The following is a 22,755-nucleotide window of genomic DNA, read 5'->3' as shown; positions in this document are numbered from 1 at the left end:
TGCAGCAGATGAAAGACACATCATGCTTACTTCCCTTGGCAATCGGAAGATAAACTGCAGTGCCATCAGCTCAGAACTGGCAGAAAACAGTGGGACCCTGGTACACCCATCTACTGTCCGGAGAAGTCTGGTCAGAAGTGGTCTTCATGGAAGACTTGCGGCCAAAAAGCCATACCTCCGACGTGGAAACAAGGCCAAGCGACTCAACTATGCATGAAAACACAGGGACTGGGGTGCAGAAATACTGCAGCAGGTGCTCTGGACTGATGAGTCAAAATGTGAAATATTTGTCTGTAGCAGAAGGCAGTTTGTTCGCCAAAGGGCTGGAGAGCGGTACACGAATGAGTGTCTGCAGACAACAGTGAAGCATGGTGGAGGTTCCTTGCAAGTTTGGGGCTGCATTTCTGCAAATGGACTTGGGGATTTGGTCAGAATTAATGGTCTCCTCAATGCCGAGATGTACAGGCAGATATTTATCCATCATGCAAAACCTTCAGGGAGGCATCCGATTGGCCCCAAATTTAGTCTGCAGCATGACAACAACCCCAAACATACAGCGACAGTCATTAAGAACTATCTGCAGCATAAAGAAGAACAAGGAGTCCTGGAAGTGATGGTGTGGCCCCCACAGAGCCCTGATCTCAACATTGAGTCTGTCTGGGATTACATGAAGAGAGAGAAGCAACTGAGGCTGCCTAAATCCACAGAAGAACTGTGGTCAGTTCTCCAAGATGTTTGGGCCAACCTACCTGCCGAGTTCCTTCAAAAACTGTGTGCAAGTGTACCTAGAAGAATTGATGCTGTTTTGAAGGCAAAGGGTGTTCACACAAAATATTGATTTGATGTAGATTTTTCTTCCGTTCACTCACTTTGCATTTAGTTAATTGATACATACACTCACCTAAAGGATTATTAGGAACACCATACTAATACTGTGTTTGACCCCCTTTCACCTTCAGAACTGCCTTAATTCTACGTGGCATTGATTCAACAAGGTGCTGAAAGCATTCTTTAGAAATGTTGGCCCATATTGATAGGATAGCATCTTGCAGTTGATGGAGATTTGTGGGATGCACATCCAGGGCACGAAGCTCCCGTTCCACCACATCCCAAAGATGCTCTATTGGGTTGAGATCTGGTGACTGTGGGGGCCAGTTTAGTACAGCGAACTCATTGTCATGTTCAAGAAACCAATTTGAAATGATTCGACCTTTGTGACATGGTGCATTATCCTGCTGGAAGTAGCCATCAGAGGATGGGTACATGGTGGTCATAAAGGGATGGACATGGTCAGAAACAATGCTCAGGTAGGCCGTGGCATTTAAACGATGCCCAATTGGCACTAAGGGGCCTAAAGTGTGCCAAGAAAACATCCCCCACACCATTACACCACCACCACCAGCCTGCACAGTGGTAACAAGGCATGATGGATCCATGTTCTCATTCTGTTTACGCCAAATTCTGACTCTACCATCTGAATGTCTCAACAGAAATCGAGACTCATCAGACCAGGCAACATGTTTCCAGTCTTCAACTGTCCAATTTTGGTGAGCTTGTGCAAATTGTAGCCTCTTTTTCCTATTTGTAGTGGAGATGAGTGGTACCCGGTGGGGTCTTCTGCTGTTGTAGTCCATCAGCCTCAAGGTTGTACGTGTTGTGGCTTCACAAATGCTTTGCTGCATACCTCGGTTGTAACGAGTGGTTATTTCAGTCAAAGTTGCTCTTCTATCAGCTTGAATCAGTCGGCCCATTCTCCTCTGACCTCTAGCATCAACAAGGCATTTTCGCCCACAGGACTGACGCATACTGGATGTTTTTCCCTTTTCACACCATTCTTTGTAAACCCTAGAAATGGTTGTACGTGAAAATCCCAGTAACTGAGCAGATTGTGAAATACTCAGACCGGCCCGCCTGGCACCAACAACCATGCCACGCTCAAAATTGCTTAAATCACCTTTCTTTCCCATTCAGACATTCAGTTTGGAGTTCAGGAGATTGTCTTGACCAGGACCACACCCCTAAATGCATTGAATCAACTGCCATGTGATTGGTTGGTTAGATAATTGCATTAATGAGAAATTGAACAGGTGTTCCTAATAATCCTTTGGTGAGTGTATAATCTATTAACATGTCTATTTTTAAAAGCATTCTTACTTTACAGCATTTTTTCACACCCGCCTAAAACTTTTGCATAGTACTGTATACATTTCTACAGTAAATACAACTAAGAATAAAATTAATAAAATTAAGGCAGAATGTCAGATCTGGGTAGGCTATTGATGAATTTATGGCAAAAGGGCTTAAGACAGTGCAACCCTAATGCTCACGGGCAGCTCATTTCACCACTGTGGGGCAAGAGAAGAAAAAGTGAGCCCAGGTAGGCAGACATATGAGAAAAAACAGAACCAAAATGATCTGTAGATATATTTAGAAAGTGTGAAACTAACTTTAAACAATAAGTTAAAATGTTTAGATTTATTGCCAAGTACTAACGATTACAGCTAACACTGGTTAAATTGTGCTGCCAGGCCAGCACAGAAATGTAGACGTTTCATTAGTTTTGTAAGGGATACACAAATCAGAAGTGTATACAAATGTTCTGCTTACAAATATTGCTCAGTTTGCGAATGCCATTAAGTATATGAGATTCTTAAATTATTTAAGATTGAATTACAACATTTAAAAACAAGTCAACCTGATGGTTTAGCTAGCTTCCAAATTACTTTGTGCAACAGACTGTTAAATTCAGCATACTTTGAGTCCCGACTCAACTGTGTGAAACATTATCCTGTTGAATGTGACTTGATTAGAACAAAATATGAATAATCAAAAACTGAAAGCAAATGAAAAGTGTGTCCCTCCCAGGAATGGCACACATGAGGTACATTAGTTGATGGTGAGATTCAATTGGATTGAAGCATAAAAGACCTTACCAGGGGATATAAAACATCAAATATTAGATGAGTTTTACAGATACATAAACTGTGTAACACCTTAAGCTAATGAACACCTTATGCTAATGAAACAACTAAAAGGTAATGCTGATAACCAGTGGTCAGAAGTCTATTTCTCCAACTGGTTTATACTTGGGGTTCTACATGTTCTAAACGGAAACTCAAGATTTGTATGGAACACTGCTGGAGGGTCATTGTACTCAATGAAAGGACGACCCCTCAGAAATTGATTCAACTTGAAGCAAAAATTAGGTACTTGTTAGGGGACTGGAGACTTCAAGGGGTTATAAACAGTGCTGGTCTTCAAACCTTTGTCTATAACACAGTACAACCATGTTGTTAATGGAATGATACCACAAAATAATGGTCAGAAAATAGCTCTGTGGTATTGTTAATATTGATAGAATATGATCTTATTCACAGTAAATTATTCAATGGTTTATTAAGCTCGTATTTAGACATCACACATAGGTCAGGGGAGGGAAAAAGGAGATGTTGCATAAAAACCCAAACAAGGAGGCCCAATTTTCGTGTCTAGCCTCAGTGGGTGCCTAGATCTCAGAGCTGCAGCATTCCAGGAGTCTAAAAATACATTCACCCCTTTCCTGGAAAAAGCAAACCTCTCATATCATGAGCTCCAGTGACCACTGGCATTGGGGTACATAATATTTTAACTACCACATTGTTGATATTTGGTTTGCTGCTCATTTTGCATGGACTGTGTACCCCTCACTCAGGGAGAAACAGAGGGTTGTTATCGTTCAAATTTGTCTGAAGGTTAAAAAGCCAATTTGTTTTGAACAAGTTGGCATAGTTTTTTTTCTTTGTTTCCATTTAATCACCTCACTGCTGCTTTGCATGCTCTTCAAATCTGCAAATACAACTTTGTATGACACCAAACAACCACTCCCCTGTGTGAACTACGCTCCAGTTTAATTTGTCATCACCATTTATATACTGTGGAAAGCATCAGCTCCAAAGTTATTTCAAGTGTTCTAGCCTAGGGTGAACGTTATGTTGGATATAGGATTACCATGTTAAATGTCAGATGTTGATATGCTTAAAAGAATCAGAGCAGCAAAACTAAATGTTTTCTCTGAATAAAGAAGATCAATCTTATTTTAACTGATAGAAGAGTGCATTTCATATGTGTTCAGTACAACTGTGTTCCTACAGTAAACCTTATCAGTTCAGCATGGAGGGGGAAAAGGAAGGGCAGCCTGTCCTTTGGCTGTGCAGAAATGTAGTGAGTTCACTCTGACATTCAAACCCAAGTAGAACATATCCTGTGGTCAGTAAAAATATTACCTTACATGTTTAAAATCAGCTATGAAAATATGGTGCTTAATAATCTGACCAGTAAACACATCATCATGTCCCACTGTATTTTATAGAAAACTACCAGCTGCAGCAAGTGCTACTGCCATCAAATGCTAGTTACATCTTATGAACCTGGGAGAAATGATGGCACACTGAAGAACTCCCCTTTCCCAATTCTATCAACTAATGCACATAGAGCTGTATCCTGTGGGCTTTGGAATACCAGACATATAGAATAGACAGGGGTATCCTTTACATTATATTCATTTAACTGAAGTCTTCACTGCTGATAAGATGGGAGGGGAGGTCATTAGTTTTCCTAATACAGGCTACAGGACATAACTGACAAGGTATGAATAGCAAGCTGGTCCGATATGGTACAATGATTCAAAAATAGCTCGTACTCTGGACTCACCTAGGTCAATACAAGGTAATCTAGATAAGATGCATGGAAAATTTAATTCAACAAAAGCAACTGCAAAATTCTGAATACAGGCAAACACCAAAAAAAAAAAAAAAAAAAAAAGTGCGGATGTGTGTGTCTGGGTGTATATATATAGCACAGACCTAGAAAGTGCAGTGGGGGGGAGATTTATAAGCGAAGGCAGATTCATCAATGTCAGCATTCAGGCGACACAGAAGCAATAAAAATGGCAACTAAGATGCTGAGATTCATAAAATAGGAATAAAAAAAGGGTTGTTAAAACTGCACAGTGCTGCTAGTAATATGACATCAAAGCAAATTATTTCAAGACTCAGGAGCATGACTTGTGAGCACAGAGTTGGCCAACTAGACAACTATGAATTTATTTTACACCCAAATGCAAAATCTTGATACACAATTTTTCATCTACAAATATAACCCAGGAAAGAAATGTCTCCGTCACAAAAATGTCTGCTTTTCTTTATTTGCACTTATGTTCTTTTACAATTACTCAGAAAATCAGAAGCATATTGTTTGGAAACAACCAATGTCAGTTGTTTGTCAGTTAGATAGTGATGGATGGATGCATCTGTATTCTTTTATACTGAATCAAAACATAGGGAAACCACAATTTTCAAAGCCGAGTAATTGCCAAACTCAAACTTTGAGCAGATGGTCCATATTTCAGTGTTAATTTCTTTATGTTAATATTATACACATAAATGAACCCCTTATTTAGTAGATTCTTGCAATGTTAAATCAGGTGATTCTTCTGTGCTAGGGCTAGACCAAATCAAAACTTTGACATACTTGTAAATGTCAAAGTACAAAATTGAACCCCACTGTGCTTTAATTTATGGTCAGAAACCACTTTCTACCTTAAAATAGTGTTTACCCAGGTGTACAGGTAAAAAAAGAAACCCAAAACTAGCACAAGTGTAATGAGAAGTTCTGAACTGAGCTATTTCAAATAAATCTTAAATTCAATCTTTGGATGGTTTCCTGTCGTGTGGAATGAATTGCTAATGAAGGGTTGCAGCAATGAATAATTCCAAACCACCCATGACTGTACCGTCAAACAGCACTTCTTGCAACACTTGCCTTCCTTTGGGAGCGTGCGTCTGAGTCTCCAGATCTGCCGAGCTCCTGAGATGTAACGGCAGCACAATCGGAAGTGGCATTAAACTGTCTAATCCCTGCAAGAGAACAGTCCCGGAGCCATGTCAATCAGAAAATAATAAGCATGCACACTTACTCAGGCTGCTGAGCTGCCGTATGATATTTGCCAGGGAGACGTTGGTCACACATTCCAGCTCATTCTTAATGCCTCTGGGCAGCACTGTGTGACACAGGTGCCTGGGCTCGATGTTCCTCTTCACTAATGGCATTTTGGGGTCGGTCTATAGGTTAAGACACCTAGGAGGAGAGAGAAAGTGTTGAGACACTATCGATCTTTGAAACACAGGAATCTGGAAGCTAACTTTAGCCAAATGCTTCCCACCACACACACGCACACACATGCTAATGTTCTGTGGTATCTCCTTTAGGCTACCTGGTGATCAGACAGATTGCATAAGATGAAGCATCCCAGAAAACTATAAATTGCAACAAACTGCTGTTATCGTCTTCTGGTCAATAGTTGTTCAGGCACGGTAACTGCATTCCAATGTTTAATATTCTCAATTCACACTCAATTTAGTCCAAAGTCACAGCCTCCATTTATTTTTCCAGTAAGGGGCTTCACCCTGCAACTTTCACCAGTATTAATCAGCACATTGGAGATGGCTTGTTTTGGATTAAAATGGACCAATTCAGTGAAGACAAGACTTTCTGCAGACGAGTCTTGAATTACAAATGGAGCCACCTGGATTGGAAATGTGAAGTTATTACCACAAAGAAACATCATTTAAAAAGAAAAATAATTTTAGCTGTTGCCTAGATTTACTTTTTCCTCCCTGTATGCCTAATTAGAAAAGGAAATCTTGCCTTGTAAACAGCTTAAAACTAATAGACTACATGTGATGTTTTTAAAATAACTTACATAGTGTGCATCTAAAATAGAAGACAAAGCTCAAAGTTTTACACTCACAAAAACAATCTTGCCAGTGTAGTACATTATGTTGTCAAAATGCTGAAATGTTTTTTTACTGCCACAACAAAATTACTTCTAATGAGGTCTTCTTAAGTTTTAATGAAAACTAATGCACTCAAGTGTCCCATTTCTTTCTTTCCAGGTCTGTTGGTCCTTTAGATTAAGAAACCCTATAAAATGCAACACAGAAAATGAGAAGGTTATCTAGGCTATATTAATTTGTAATGCAAATGTACTTTCTTTTATGCCTTTTAGATTTTGTTTGAACTGGGATATATATTTTTAGATGAATCATTAAAAACTAAATCAAGAAATTAATATATTTTCATATCTCTAAGGGAAATATACATAATTTTTTTTTATGAAAAAGAATGACAAAAATGAAACCATAACTGCAAATGTTGTGTACAACTTTCAGTTGTTTTAAGTGACTGAAATTACCATACATTTACGACTCCTTCCCTTAGCCCATTCAGTCCTGTATTACTATACGCACTGGTTAACTTTTTAATTGAAGTGTCAAAGTCATTCCTCAATGCTTCACCTGCTGTCCACCAAACAATAGCCAAGCATGCAGCAGGCAGGGAAGTTTAATTGGTACCACATAAAAAAAAAAAAACACTAACAACATAAAAAGTGACATAACATTACAACGTAAATAAGATTACAAATTGGATGCTTTTAATTATAGATTAACCTCAACAACTGGTAGGATGAAACGTCGCATTGTGTGAAGTATTGCACACCAGCAAGACAATGCGACCGTTGCTTCAGGACTGGTCAGCAGTACACATTTGACTTCAAATGAAGTTGACTACTCAGAAATGGATGGTTTTATGATACAGCTTAATTTACTACTCAGCTGAAGTTTTCATTTTCCTTCATCTTTAGTATTAAGAGTCAAAAACCAGCAATTTCCTGCCTGTATTATATGAAAAAGGCAGTTTTAAAGAGATTCCGAAATGGTGAAAATGTGATTTTGAGCCAACCCTATTGGAGGGAGGATCAAATGATTGTTTTTTCATTTGACAAATTCTTTAAGAGAATGGATTAGCCTTCCCTTTAGAGACCTCTGCTGACTTTCTTTTGTGTAATGGATTGTCCAACTGGACAGTTATGCCAAGAGCCACATTTGCTGTGTTGGATTCTGCCAATACAGGCAGTTTCTTCACCACTTGTAGAAAGCAGGACACCCTTCAACTTCAAATACACCGATAATTTCAGATTTATAATTTCTCCCCTTGTGACACAAATTATTTGCACTCTATTGAATGATAATGGGTTATTGGTACAAACCTGTACTGTAGATCACTGCACATTTCTAAAAATAATGTATTCCTCAGATGGCCTCCCTACACCCCCCACACCTACAGGGATTCCTCCAATGTCTTCCGTAGAACCTTTTCAATTGGTTGGCAAATCAATTTAGTTACAGGTAAACTTGTTCCAATATTAATGTTCAGTTTTTGTAGCAGGAGTTGATTTTACAGTTCATAGCCTTAGACAAAATCTATAAACTACTCAATTTAGGTTACAATGAATGAACGGAGACAGACTATTGATTGAAGATGATTTTTACATCATCTTCCCCACAAGAAATTTACTTTTAGTTGTTCATATTGATGTTCTCTCTCCAGCTGTCAAGTTACTGTGCACAACTAAGGAACTGGTTTCGGCACAAAGTATGTGATTAATGAAAGAAGTACATTGAAAGTGACTCCTGAATGAAGGGTAGCTACATCTCATGTGCATGTTAGAACTATCATAGGACTTAACTTACCCTGATGAAGACAAATGGCTGAAACATTGGTACAGCCATCAAATAAAGTTTGATTTTCATTTAATTCCTAAGAGCTGCAGAACTTTGTGAAAGAAACAACCATCAGAGCAGAAACTCAAGTATAATGTGTTGGAAAAATGGGACCAATTTAATTCTTATGCAGTATGGCATGTATTTTTGATTCGTCAAACTGGTGTGCTATGGAGACATGCTGTACTAACTTAAAAATACATTTAAAAGATAAGTAAGGAGGCTTTCTCTGGAGATTATTTTCCAAATTAATTGCAGAAGCTTTTAAGAGAAGTACCACTGCAAATTTACCTGGCACTGCAGTGCTTAGTGTTTTGCAAGACCTTGCCTTCTACAGAAGCTTAAATTATTTTTATGGTATTTATTCTGTCTGTTATTTAAAAGCTCTCATGAGGCCACTGGCACTTTTTAGAAACAATTGACAAAAATCAAAATCACATACATCTCCATAAGTTACAGGTTGCCAAATCCATTAAAATCAAAACCACTTAAAACATATGCAGTCAGTAAAAGCACCCAGATCGCATATCTTTTTGCAGTATTCTGTAAAAGAAGAGGACTCTCACCTTAACTGTAGACAAGGTACTATAGACATTTCTGACATTTCTAGTCTCTTATGGAAGTTAGAGTTACAAAAAATATTTTGCCATTTACTACATGATAGAGTTTTTATTGTAAGATAAAAGGAGGAACAAGGAAGCAATATAGTAAAAACATTTTCTACTGATCTATCAATCCATTATGCAAAATTACATATTTTCATGGCTCTACTCTGGAAGGTAGGAACTCATATACAATTTGTAATTATCCAAAACACCCCTGCTTTAATGATTTTTTTCTGTTCTTTAAATGTTGGAGACAAAGCACCAATTAACACCATAGTTTCAAGACCAAAATGCAAAGGCAGATCATTTCTGTACTAGCACAAAAAGACACTTATCATGAAGGCCTAAAGGATCAAACAAAAAAAATACTATATAGGCCTGTGTATGTTAACACATTGGCAAGTAGGAAATTCCCAGAACACGGTCTACAAAAAAAAATCCAATCGATTTGCCAGAAATACAACTTTTATTAATGCTCAACTCAACTGAAAACCAGTTTTAATATTTCTCACATGTCCAAAGGTAGTTCTCCAAATGCCATAATTACAGTTTACTATGAAGTATGACAAGGGCACAAATTAAATCAAAGCTTGAACCCACCTGCCAACAGCCAAATTCCAAAGCTATAATTTTGTGGAGGCTTTCTTTTTTGCTGGAGGCTTCAATCTATCCAATGGATAACCACTGTAAAGTATTGGTTTTCAATTTGTAATTGGCAAGTGGGTCAAAGCTTTGATTTTATCAAAATTAAAAAAAAAATTTTTTTTTCCTCCCCCCACCCCACACATTTTTCTTCATAACTTGAAAACCCAATTATACCACCCATTATACCACCCTAGTTCTTCATGCGAGTGGTTCAAGTGGTTTATTTAGAAGCTTACATATCCTTATGGCAATATTATGAATGAGAATTAAAGCATTCGGTCTTTAAAATATAAGAGGAAGTACCCCTAAATGTGATAATCATTATTTAACACAGTGAGCAAGACTTTTACGGATGTGTGTAAAATGTTTTAATCAGCTTTCTGAAAAGAGAAGAGAAGATTTGGGACATTATTTTTTCATTTGCATTAGTGGCATCTGTCAGTGGTGTTGCACAGCACATTCCACAATGATGCTACTGTGTTTGTTAAAGTGGAGATATTGCTGGATGAATAACCTTCCTGTTTGTAATGCTGTGTCATGATCTTTTCTCTGCAGTTAAATAAAGTTTTCCATCAAATACTATACATTTACAGTAGTGTTGCAGTTTGGAGCTGGTCTCTATAGAATTATATTACACTTAAACCTGGGATGGATAAAACCGGATGTAAAAGGTGCACCATTTAAAGTGAATGGTCCCATTTATTGCTGTACACCACAGGTCAGAGGCCTGTTGCTGGAATGGCCTTATTAAAACCTTTAGAATCTTTCATAATGGATACAATTAGAAAGCTTCTTTTGATTGGGATATGAAGAGTCTTTCTGGTGCTATGCAATATACAATTATATTGGCCTTTATTCTATTCTGAAAGTTGTTTTGAAAGTTCTTCATATTTTAAAAACGGATTTCAATCTCTCATCGGTTATAAAATATAGACCGGACCACAAATAGCCTACACAGCAGTTTTAAAATTACAGTTCATCATAAAATTACAGCACATTCAGATCCACTTTTAAAATCACCAATTATTAAGAGTTTCACTATGAGTTTGAGAAATAGAGTAAATTTCGTTCAGTCAGTGTGGTGCCACTTTACCAAGAGATCCTGCGTCTCCTAGGGGCTCAACAACACACCACAGCTTTACTTTGCCAAGTGGATTTTTTTTTTCTTCCGTAGCCATTTATTTTCCATTGTCTCATCAGAGAAGAGCAATACAAAAAGACCATGTAATGAGACAGCACTGCATTTTGAAAAAAAACATTTTACATCGCAGTGGAGAATGCAAAAATTTTGAGGGGCATGAAATGTGTGTTTGATTAACATGTGGGTTTTCTATTTTTAAATGGGTTATACATACACACATATACAGATAAGGTGAATCAGGAAGATGTAACGTGTATGTAAAAGATACAGTCCTAGTATCTAGTATCTATTTTCAAAACACTTGAAATGGTTAGATGTAGTCAGGAAGTAGTTTAATTTGTGCTGCAAAACCCAGCAAGAGTGAAAAGTTCATGAGGAGAAATGCAAAACCAGCTCTTCAATCTTCAGGATAAAAAAGGAATCCTGAACCAGCAAAGTGGGTAGCACAATAGGCTGAGAAATGTCAGTGACTGTACTTAGCTCATACTCATTTAAGTCAAACCAATACCCCTTAATCTTCTGTAATTCCTTCTGAGCCAAAGTTTACTTCTTTATGGATTATGATAATGTGTCATAATTATGAAAAACACAAATTAGTGCAAAAGAAAACGTTGCCACAAATGTCTGTTAGTACTTTTGCAAGAACCTGCAGATGCATATGATACACTTTCCAGGGCTAATTGAAAACCTTATTCTACAGCCTAAATGAAAAATACATTGGATTACAACATTAATACTTGTATAAATAAAATAAAAAAAAACAGTTGGGGGGTGGGGGGGGATGATAAATGTTAATCTCCTCAACCCCCTTTCAAAACCTCAAAACCAGCATTTTACAATTACAATTGTTTCTATGAATTCTGTGATAATGACAAATTTGCAGAATGTTTTAGAGCGAGAGAGAAAGGAAAATAAAAGTTAATTTTAATTGAGTCCGATTTATAGCCGTCACTATAGTCCTCCCTATACAAAACGGATCAGTAACGGGACAATGCATGACACTGTACCTTGGCAGTCCCTCTTCACCTCGGCTACATTCCCTGTTCAAGTCTTGTCATGGGCTATTCATGCGAGAGCACAGGCACGGCTCTCACAGCCATAGGAGGGACTCGGGTGGCACGAGTGTGCAGATCAAATGCTCCTCTGGTCAGTGGGCCGGCTGGGAGAAGCCCTGGCCCAGGCACGGGGGCATTAGGATTCAGCACACAGCCTCCTGCTGCAACAACCGAGACGACTAACAAAAAAAAGACAAACACCGCCCCACTCGTGACCACGTTCTCCACATTTTTCCAATCATGCTAGAGAAGGGGTGAGAATAAAAAGCAAACTTGAAATGTATGGAGATCAAGAAATAATTACAGTTTTTGTTTTCTGAAACAACTGCTAACCTCTAAAATTATGACAGGAGACTAGGGTCTCGTCACACACACACACACACACAGAATATGAAGAGAAAAAAAGGAGCTGCCTATTGTACTCAAGGCAACTGAATAGACCGGTACAGACAGCTTGCATGGCTCATTACACCCTGCACAATATTGCAATCAAGAAGGAAATTAAATGCTAATGGAATAATAAATACCATTAGACAACTCAACAATGGAGCTCTGGTGTAATTCATGAAGGAAAGCTGGAAGAGTCTACTGCAGTTGCATATGCAACATGTTATACGATAGAAATTAGTTTGTTTCCCCTTTCAAAACTAATATTAGAAACAGATTAAAAAGTGAAAGAAACTGTTACTACTTCTTCATAGCAGACCTTGATCGCAATTGAGATGAGCTTGATTAGCAGAAGTGTAACCAGATGGAGCTGTGAATACAACATTGGGGGAAAAAAAAACAACCCCAGAGATTTCAAAACAATTTAATTTCAATAACTATTTGTGGTTTATCCAGTATTTATAAGATAGAAGAAATGTAATGCTGAATGTTGGGTGGACTATAAAATGTATTCTTGCATGTTTAAATAACCCCTAAATCAACTTCAATATAAATCATATTGATTTTTGAACCAGAGAGGAGAAAAATAAAGTAAAAAATAAGTAGGCCTAAATAAAAAGATTCAGTTTAAGTGAGCAGATGATTCCATTGAGTTAATAGCATCTTTTATGGTTGGTCCACTCACAGCAGAACATTAGGTTAAAATAAAATACATCTAGAAGAACCCTTCAATGGTCAAGAATTGAGCTGCAAGATGAATTTCTACATAACGTTTACATATTGATGGAAAACACTGCTGATCTTCACCAATCAACAGGTTTTGGTGCTGGTTCTTGCACAGTATCATGTTCTTTTTAAATCTGTTGAATGGTATTTCCATCTTTGACTCCTATGCTCAAAGTTATTTGGTCAAGACCAACATCAAAACTTTGACCTATCCGAGAACTGAAAAATTACAAACTTACTGATTTGCAAGCAGCAGAAAGTGACTATTCACCATAAATTAAACCACAATGGGGTACAAGTTTGTACTTTGCCTTTTGCGAGTATGTCCAAGTTTTGATTAGGTCTAGCCCTAGCACAGAATAATCACATGGTAAGATTCCAAGGATGTACTAAATAAGGTTTCATTGATGTGTAGAATATTAACAATCATTTAACAGAGAAATATGGACCTTCTTAGGGAAAATTGTGCTTTCCCTAGGTTTTGGTACAGTATATAAAAGCATGAAGATGCATCCATCAATTTTTACTGTACATTTGTAAGTGTTGCATTGTAAAGAAATATCTGTACATCTCCACACAAAAAAAAGTATATATATATATATATATATATATATATATACACACACACACACACACACACACATACATACATACATACACACACACACACACACACATATATACATACATACATACATACACACACACACACATTTGCAAATCATGGAAGTTACTCTCCTCATTGAATTTGTTGCAGATAAGTCCAGCCAACTCAAATGCACTGGAGCAGGTTCAAGTTGAGTGTCCAGACAAACAAAGTATCTGTGAAACTCTGTAGAAAACCTAAAAGTACTCACTTGGGAGGGGTATAATACTAATTAAACACTAATAAGTACGTGAAGGGCCTAGGGGAAATAGAAGGACGGACCAACACTTAATAAGGTGGTACTTCAAAAGCAGACTGCTTCAGGGTCTAGATACGCTTAATGCCCTTTTCCTTTGCATAATGTTCCGAGATGATTTCGAAAAACGGGACTAGTTTTGACACGGCACAGGGCCGGCCTAAATCTCAAGTGTGAACGGCTGTTCAGCAGCTGGGCCTCCTCTGTGTGTTCAATAGCAAGACATCAAATGTCATGCTATTCCTCAAGAGAGACAGAGATTAGGATGGAAAGCATCCAAACCAGAAACCTTGCAAACGGCAACATTTTTTGTAGGTCAGGGTTTCCTTTGGTAACAAGATAACAGTAGTGTCCGTGTTGGTTACTTCACTGCAGGTGTCTGTACAGAAAATATCCTTGGTCATCATGGATTTAAGCTGTTTGTCCTTACATTTGAACACACTTGTGGTAATTTAAATATCTATTTTTAACTATATATAAAAATATGTGGTTGGCTGTGGTTGTTTTTAAACCTTGTCAGCAGCCATTGTTATTTCTGTAACAGTGAACAGAGTTTGTGTCCTTGTTGCTTTGGTTCAGGAATCAAACCTTCCAAGTGCTGAACTTTGACTAATGGGATGTTTTTTTCTGGGGGATAAAACGCTTCTACACAGTGAAAAGGATTAAGGGATACTGATTCACCTGTCAAGCCAGGATCTGACTTCTTCACATGACCTTGTTATCAGGGTTTGTCCCAGTCTTGCCAGGTGAATCGATTTCTCAGGTTTCTTTCCACAGTGTGGATAAGTCAATAGAAACTCCTGCAGCTGTGGGGGCTTGGAAAGCCACTGCTAAATCCGATAGAGCTATAATGAACCTGTCTCCAGATATCATAACTTAAACTCAAGCTCTTGAGGTCCTCTGGGCAGAGATATAGGGGTTTACAAGTGGGTTGCCACCTGGGATATTGGGGTTAGGGATGGGGGACCTGGGGCTGGATGTGGGGTACTGGTCTCATTTGTTCTGTACCTGATCACTTCCCTCATGTTAAAGAAACTGAAAATAAATAGCCTAAATGCAGCTATAGTTCCACACTCTACCCAAGAATCTGTATTTCAGTAGACAATTTTGAGCAGCAGTAAATCTTCTTGGAACTGGAAGGCATACTTCTCCCATCCTGATTTTGAATGAAATACACCTGAGAACTAAAGAGTTTAAAAACATATGCAAGTGTTTCCATGGGTCTTACATACCATTACTAATGCAATACCCATGCCATGAAACAGGGGATAATATTTCTGCTCCTGTGAGGAGGACCACAGGATGTGTATTGTCTCCAGTCATCAAGCACCCTACCACAGCACAATACTGGGGCAATGGTTTGAATTTCTGGTCCAGAGGGAGGAGCAACACCTACTTGCACACCTGATATATATCAAGGCTCAGAGGTTTCCCATCCATGCACTGACAAAGCACAGCCTTGCTTAGCTTCCAAGAGTTGACATTAGCCTTCAAGATTATCAGTTTCCAATTTATTATAGTTTCAGTCTGAGAGCACTGAAACAGTTTCATAGAAAGAAGAGAGCAATTATTGCCAGCAATAGAGAAGATGGCATATGTATTCCACTTTTTTTCCTTTCCTGTGTAGAACAATGATCCTGAATGTGTCCTGCAAGTCCCTTAGCAAGAAGCCATTATGAAAACTACTAATCTTTCATACAACGGATAAGCCTGTGCTACATCATTTTCAGACTCGTATAATATAACCTTCAACTATAAAAATTGTTATATAGTTGAATACATACAGCACTGTTGTATATAATTGGCAAGAAAGTGTGGTGATATTTAAAATGTAACCCTTTACATCAGAGTAGGATTTAATTACTGCACAATTATTTTTTACTGCAGCTTAGAGAAGCATCTGCACAGAGGAATTAGAGCTTACACCTATAATGATCATATCAGGTCATATGCAGAAGACATCATGAGAAACTATACCTGGCACTGCTGAACTGTGAAATTACACCAAACTACTAACTAAATACATGCATACATACATAAATAAATAAATAAATAAATAATAAATTAGCATATTTGTAAAAATAACTGGAGACAAGTAAGACTGAAAAACAGTATGTGTAGGGACATTTAATGCTGAACCAACCACAAAAGTATTGGCTACAATGTAAATGCAGTACATTTACTTTCTTTGTGAACTGTAATAGATGTTACAGTGCTGTTATCAATCCAGAACAGGAAATGCATCTCATGAGCACATTTCATGCATGTTAGAAATGGCTGACAAAAAGGCAACCTGATTATTATTAATTTGTTTTCACAATATGGGGCAACACAGCATCATATACACTTCCAGAATGGGCAAGTTGGACATACAGATGGGAGAATATCCCAGCAGCATAATCCTGATTTAGCAGCAGCTAAAAATGTAGAGCTAATTGTTACCTTCAACAAGTTTGGTTTTATCATTGAAGTTACAAGATAAAGATTGGGGATTGAAGATGGCAACCCCCATCACACTGACAAATGAGAAACACCAATCCAAGCATGACTTGACAGACCAAGTATAAATCCTACCGAAAACCATATGAGGCATCCTTATACTCTACAACTAGACCCCTAGAGTTCCTTTCAGCAGGAAAAGCAGCAATCTCAATGTTGTAACCATTGCATCAACATTAAAAACAGGTTTTTAAGGTAGTTTAAATGCAAGTAAATACAAACCAAACAGTGCCATGTTAATATAACCTATATTCCCAAATTCATGAAGCTCTTGTTCAACCAACAATAAAATATATATATTAGGGAGGGGGTGGGGTGTAGCTCACAATAGGACAAAATAAGGAATTACTTTGGTTACTTACAATTGCTGTACATTATTCATAAACATTTTTTGGTTTGCACTTGTAAACATCAGTTTTAGCTTAAAAAAACACCCAATTGTTCATAATCATAAGCCCATAACAGAGAGCATCTCAGTTCAAAAATCAGAAAAAAAAAAATACAATTACACAACAGTAGGAACTCTGTACCAAGAAAAAATGTAAAAAAAAAAAAAAACCACACCACTCCCTTTGTAATGTCAATGAAATATTACAGCATGGTGACCAATGTTGCACAGCATTGCAAACCACTTCAAAGGTTTATACATCTCTGTCCATAAACCAGCCGCCCAACTAAGACTACAATAGCACCCTACTGCATCTGAAGTGTCAGCTATTGTAATTCATGACTTCAGCATGAAATCCAAATTGATGACATAGGAAAACTATAAATAAAATTACCCCTACCTCTGATTTTTTTTTCTCATGAAGCACCTAACTGATCTATATACAACAGAACAAGTCCCTTTACTGCTCACTAGAGAGCTAATGGTCATTAATCAGAGAAGCTGCTATCTGTGTAAGCTATTTAGGAAAGATAGTTAGGGCTGATGTATTGGAACTTAGCATTCCTCCTTGTATTCATAGCAAAACTCAAGCTATTGAGTAACTGTATTGAATAAAATGTTTCAGGTTCAATTTCAGTCTCCATGTGAGAAGTTTGCAGATTAGACTGAAACCTCAAGATGCCCGACTAAACATTTAAATGAAATGGATTTAAAAATTCAAGAAGTAAATCAATACATGTATTTTATTTAAAATTATCCACTAATTCATAATGAATGTATACTGTACAGATTAGTTTAATGTGTGTGTGCAATTTGCAATATGGACACAAATGCTACCATAGAAAAACATCTAATAAATATTAATTAATAAAAGATGATACTGGGAGGGGGGTTGGATAGTTGAAAAGCCCAGAAAAAAAAAAACAACGATTTCCAGTTTGACAGAGAAATGCGTCTGTTGGACCTTATTATTCCCTCTTTATGGCATAAACATCACAGATGAAAATGGGAAAAAAGAGACCAGTTTTATTCAGCGGGTTAAATTAAAATACAGAACAAATGTGAAAATCATTATTTCATTATTACTTCATCACTGTGGAGACCACTGTGCTCACTTGTGGCAGGAGGACTACATTACAGGCAAAAGGACTATTTAGAAAAATTTGGAAAACAAATACAAGCCCTATAGGTGCTTGACACAGATAGTGTGTCAGGTTAGAGTAAATTACCTTGGTTACCTCTCTCTGTATCAAGAAATCCAAACCCACAGGAATGCTGGGAAAAAGCAGCGGAGACGTTGGATGTACAAACTGTATCAGTCCTAATCAATAACTAAATGTTACTGGCTCATCCTGTCTTTTTTGTTTTAGGTTACATTTCCACAAGAGGAAACTCCAGCATGGCACACTTACTTTAAACTTTAGATTAAATATATAATTTTAATCTAATTTTCATCTTCACATTCAGCTGCACATGTCATCTGTCCTCCTGAGTTCTTCCAAACAGTTAACTTTCACAGACATCTTAAACTTTGAGCAACATAATAACTGTGCAACTGTTCTGTCCCACTCCCACCTCCAACACACGATACGGCAAAGCTGTCAGTCCAGACAGTCCACTGGAAACTTAAGAACATAACATAAGAACATAAGAAAGTTTACAAATGAGAGGAGGCCATTCGACCCATCGTGCTCATTTGGTGTCCATTAATAACTAAGTGATCCAAGGATCCTATCCATTCTATTTTTAAATGTTCCCCAATTTTCAGCATCTACCACATTACTGAGGAGTTTGTTCCAGATTGTGACAACTCTGTGTAAAGAAGCGTCTCCTGTTCATTACTTCATTATCCATGAGGGAAAAAGGTCAAATAATACCACTTTAATCATCACAGACAGTGATCTGATTACCTGCATAAATAATTCACTTTACCAATTCAATTGTAGCTTACAAATACAACTACTGTAAATATACATACTTTTGATAAAGCAGTAGTGCTTTTGTTAAAAACAAAGGTTAAAAACAAATCCCTTTTATGTCATGTAATGCTCACAACTATGATGCAACCTATAAACTTCACATGGCCCAATACAGAAGATCAGATCAAAAGCAGTCCTTGTTTAATGTGATCTGTGTGCTTGCTATTTGAGCATACTGTATCCCCGCACCTCCTTTGCTATAGTTTTATAGATCTTACGGTATATTGCTCTGCTTCACTGTAAAACTTACTGCATTGTTGCATTTTTTTATGCTAAACCAATGTCAACTATTGAAGATTGTCTACAGCTGTTATTGCAGCTCAATGAAATTAGTGGAGTGTTTTTATATATTAATAATGGAAAAAATAAGATAAATCTCTCCAGTCCCATTGAGCCTGTGATGTGTGACAGAATGCTTGTTCATCGAATTAGGGTGGATGCAGAGAAAGGAAAATAAGTAAAACATTTAAAGAATCCACAGTTAAATGTGAATTATGTAATATGCAGCTTTTATACTGAAAATGCCACTTCACATAGCAAAGCTGTAATGAATGAGTGAAGGTAATCTTGCTTAGACCCCTTGTTTCATGTTCCATTTTAAGTGAATGCCTTTCAATTTATATTTAGCTGGACACTGTAGCACAGTCTGGGACGAAGGAGATGCGATGATAAACGGAACCAAATAAGAAGGAAGTCTGACATTTTGTCTAGCCTGACTGAAATATGTCAGCAAGAAGGAAGGAACTTCCTTCTCATAACTCCTAACCAGCATAACCTTAGAAAACACCTGGTCATAAACAGAAATACCTCCTTTGCTGCACACTTTACATAGCATATGCTTTTACTTGCCATTTTGTTTAAAATTTGCATTTCAAGCAGAGTTTCGTTGGGTTTTATTCCTTATTGCAATAGTATAATGAATAATGCTGGGAAAGCTTTGGGAGATTGCAAGTGTAGTTTTTGCAAAGCAGGGTTTGTAGTTTTGGATAAATTGCTTTAAATTTAGGCAATGCATTTTATAAAAAAAAATGTATTCATTATGGGATAAGGAATGTTGTTTAAAGAAGGCTTTATTGCCATGAAATTTAAAATACTATACTAACAAGTGTAAATTAATATTTACATAATTTTAACATTTAAAAAAATTGTATTATTGCATCAGAAATGCGTGGCAGTGAAGATCAGCATTGACTTAATGCACTGCCTTCTCATTGCCAACAGGGAGACTTAAAATACTCAAGCCACGAAGTCCAAAACAAAGGCTTCTTCCCAGCATGGAAACAGAAGGGTGAACCCAGTGTGTCAGTATTATTCTTATGTGAGCCTATTTATGGATCAAAGATTTAGATAATTGTACATGAAATGGATACCAGTGAAAACAGAATACAGCTGTTTCTAATGCATTTCTTACTGCACACTAGCGTCGTAGGCAAGTTCAGGCCTACAGCACAGCGCAGAAGTGTCTGTAGAATTTAGTCCTAGAAAGCTGGCTTTAAGTAAAGAAAAAAACCGAAGTGGCTGCTATATCTAAATAGTGCTTTGCTGTTTTATACTACTGCACACAGTGAAACAAGGGAAGGAAATCTCTATTTGTTTAGTAACCAAGCTAAAACTTAATCTGCAATTAAATATTTCAATTTAGATTCCATACAACTAAACCATAAAACAACTCCAGAGCAATAAATTATGTCAAACAATATTAGGTGGCATGGAAATGTGCAAGCCAGTCATACAATTCAGCTAAGCTGCGGGCCAATGTCTGAAGCATAATTCATATCTCAGGCCTGCAGACTATAATATCCATTTTGACAGACAGAGACTCCTACTGGAGAAGGTGAAATTCATGAGCCACAGGCTTTCCTCTGGGTATACTTGCTCCTGATTATCATCAGGCTGTGGGGAAAAATGCTTGGTAAAATACAAGTTTTAAAGCACTTAAAGTAATATATACGTTAGACTTCACACAAAGCATTATAGTGCTATTTTACCAAAGCCACAGGTAAGCAGGTGTTACTTAGATATGACAGAAGTGTAAAATGTGTACCAGAAAACATTGTTAAATGTCTAATTCCATCTCTACGGAAGCGTATTGCTGCCACACGAAAATATATCATGTAATCAAATTGAATCTGGGACATCTCAATCTAATAACTTAAAAATAGAAACTACTCAAAATGAATTATCCTGAACAAATGCACAGTATTTATATCTTCAGACTATCGTTTTAGCCTGGGTGGAAACATACATACACGCAGTATATATGACTCCCCAAGCTTATTTGTAACCTTCACACATTATTATCTTGAGTAAAACAAACATATATGGACACGCGCACAAAACATGCCTATGCACATGCTGAACTTAATATGTGTATTTTCTGAATATATGACCTCTATTCCTTGAAATCTCTAGTATAAATCAGTATTTTACCATAGTGAAATTGCAGTATTATGGGATTTTGTTTATAAAACAGCCAAATACTGTAACATTTCCCTGGGGCTGAATCCCAACCTAAAGTAATTTCGTACAAAATCCCTAACGTCTGACATTGTTTTGTCTCCTTTATTCTAGTTCAGTCTGTTATTATGTGACAATTCCCCATCATTTAAAAACGTGATAGTTATCACGTAATTACGCAATAGATTTTTTTTTTCGTGTGGCAGCAATACGCTTCCGTACATCTCCATTTGAGTTTGTTTTATAAACTAAAAGGATCACATTGGTGTATTGGTGAACTTCAGCATCTCAGTAAGACAACTCTGTGCAGTCAAACAAAAACCATACAAATACAGTACTGTGCAAAAATTTTAGGCAGGTGTGAAAAAATGCTGTAAAGTAAGAATGCTTTCGAAAATAGACGTTAATAGATTATATGTATCAATTAACTAAATGCAAAGTGAGTGAACAGAAGAAAAATCTACATCAAATCCATATTTGGTGTGACCACCCTTTGCCTTCAAAACAGCATCAGTTCTTCTAGGTACACTTGCATAACGTCAGGGATTTTGTAGGCATATAGTCAGGTGTATAATTAAATAATTATACCAAACAGGTGCTAATGATCATCAATTCAATATGTAGGTTGAACACAATCATTAACTGAAACAGAAACCGCTGTGTAGGAGGAATAAAACTGGGTGAGGAACAGCCAAACTCAGCTAACAAGGTGAGGTTGCTGAAGACAGTTTACTGTCAAAAGTCATACACCATGGCAAGACTGAGCACAGCAACAAGACACAAGGTAGTTATACTGCATCAGCAAGGCCTCTCCCAGGCAGACATTTCAAGGCAGACAGGGGTTTCCAGATGTGCTGTCCAAGCTCTTTTAAAGAAGCACAAAGAAATGGGCAACATTGAGGACCGTAGACGCAGTGGTCGGCCAAGGAAACTTACTGCAGCAGATGAAAGACACATCATGCTTACTTTCCTTCGCAATCGGAAGATGTCCAGCAGTGCCATCAGCTCAGAACTGGCAGAAAACAGTGGGACCCTGGTACACCCATCTACTGTCTGGAGAAGTCTGGTCAGAAGTGGCCTTCATGGAAGACTTGTGGCCAAAAAGTCATACCTCCGACATGGAAACAAGGGCAAGCGACTCAACTATGCACGACAACATTTTGATGAGTGACAATTTGAAATATTTGGCTGTAGCAGAAGGCAGTTTGTTCGCCAAAGGGCTGGAAAGCGGTACATGGATGAGTGTCTGCAGCAACAGTGAAGCATGGTGGAGCATCCTTGCACGTTTGGGGCTGCATTTCTGCAAATGGAGTTGGGGATTTGGTCAGAATTAATGGTCTCCTCAATGCTGAGAAGTACAGGCAGATATTA

General features: G+C 37.5%; 1 protein-coding gene across 3 annotated transcripts in view; it reads right to left on the bottom strand.

Moving 5' to 3' along the window:
- Positions 1-22,755, bottom strand: part of wasf1 (WASP family member 1) — a 92,623-nt gene that overhangs the window by 51,526 nt on the left and 18,342 nt on the right. For all 3 annotated transcript variants that reach the window (XM_066701176.1, XM_066701186.1, XM_066701196.1), the window contains exon 2: positions 5,954-6,114. In XM_066701176.1, the coding sequence (XP_066557273.1) occupies positions 5,954-6,086 (133 nt within the window). In that variant the 5' untranslated portion in view covers positions 6,087-6,114. The remainder of the gene's footprint in view (positions 1-5,953; positions 6,115-22,755) is intronic.

Source organism: Amia ocellicauda, chromosome 1 (genome assembly GCF_036373705.1).
Source record: "Amia ocellicauda isolate fAmiCal2 chromosome 1, fAmiCal2.hap1, whole genome shotgun sequence".
Taxonomy (NCBI): domain Eukaryota; kingdom Metazoa; phylum Chordata; class Actinopteri; order Amiiformes; family Amiidae; genus Amia; species Amia ocellicauda.
The sequence above is the reverse complement of the archived record's forward strand: the minus strand, read 5'-3'. Positions and strand labels throughout refer to the sequence as shown.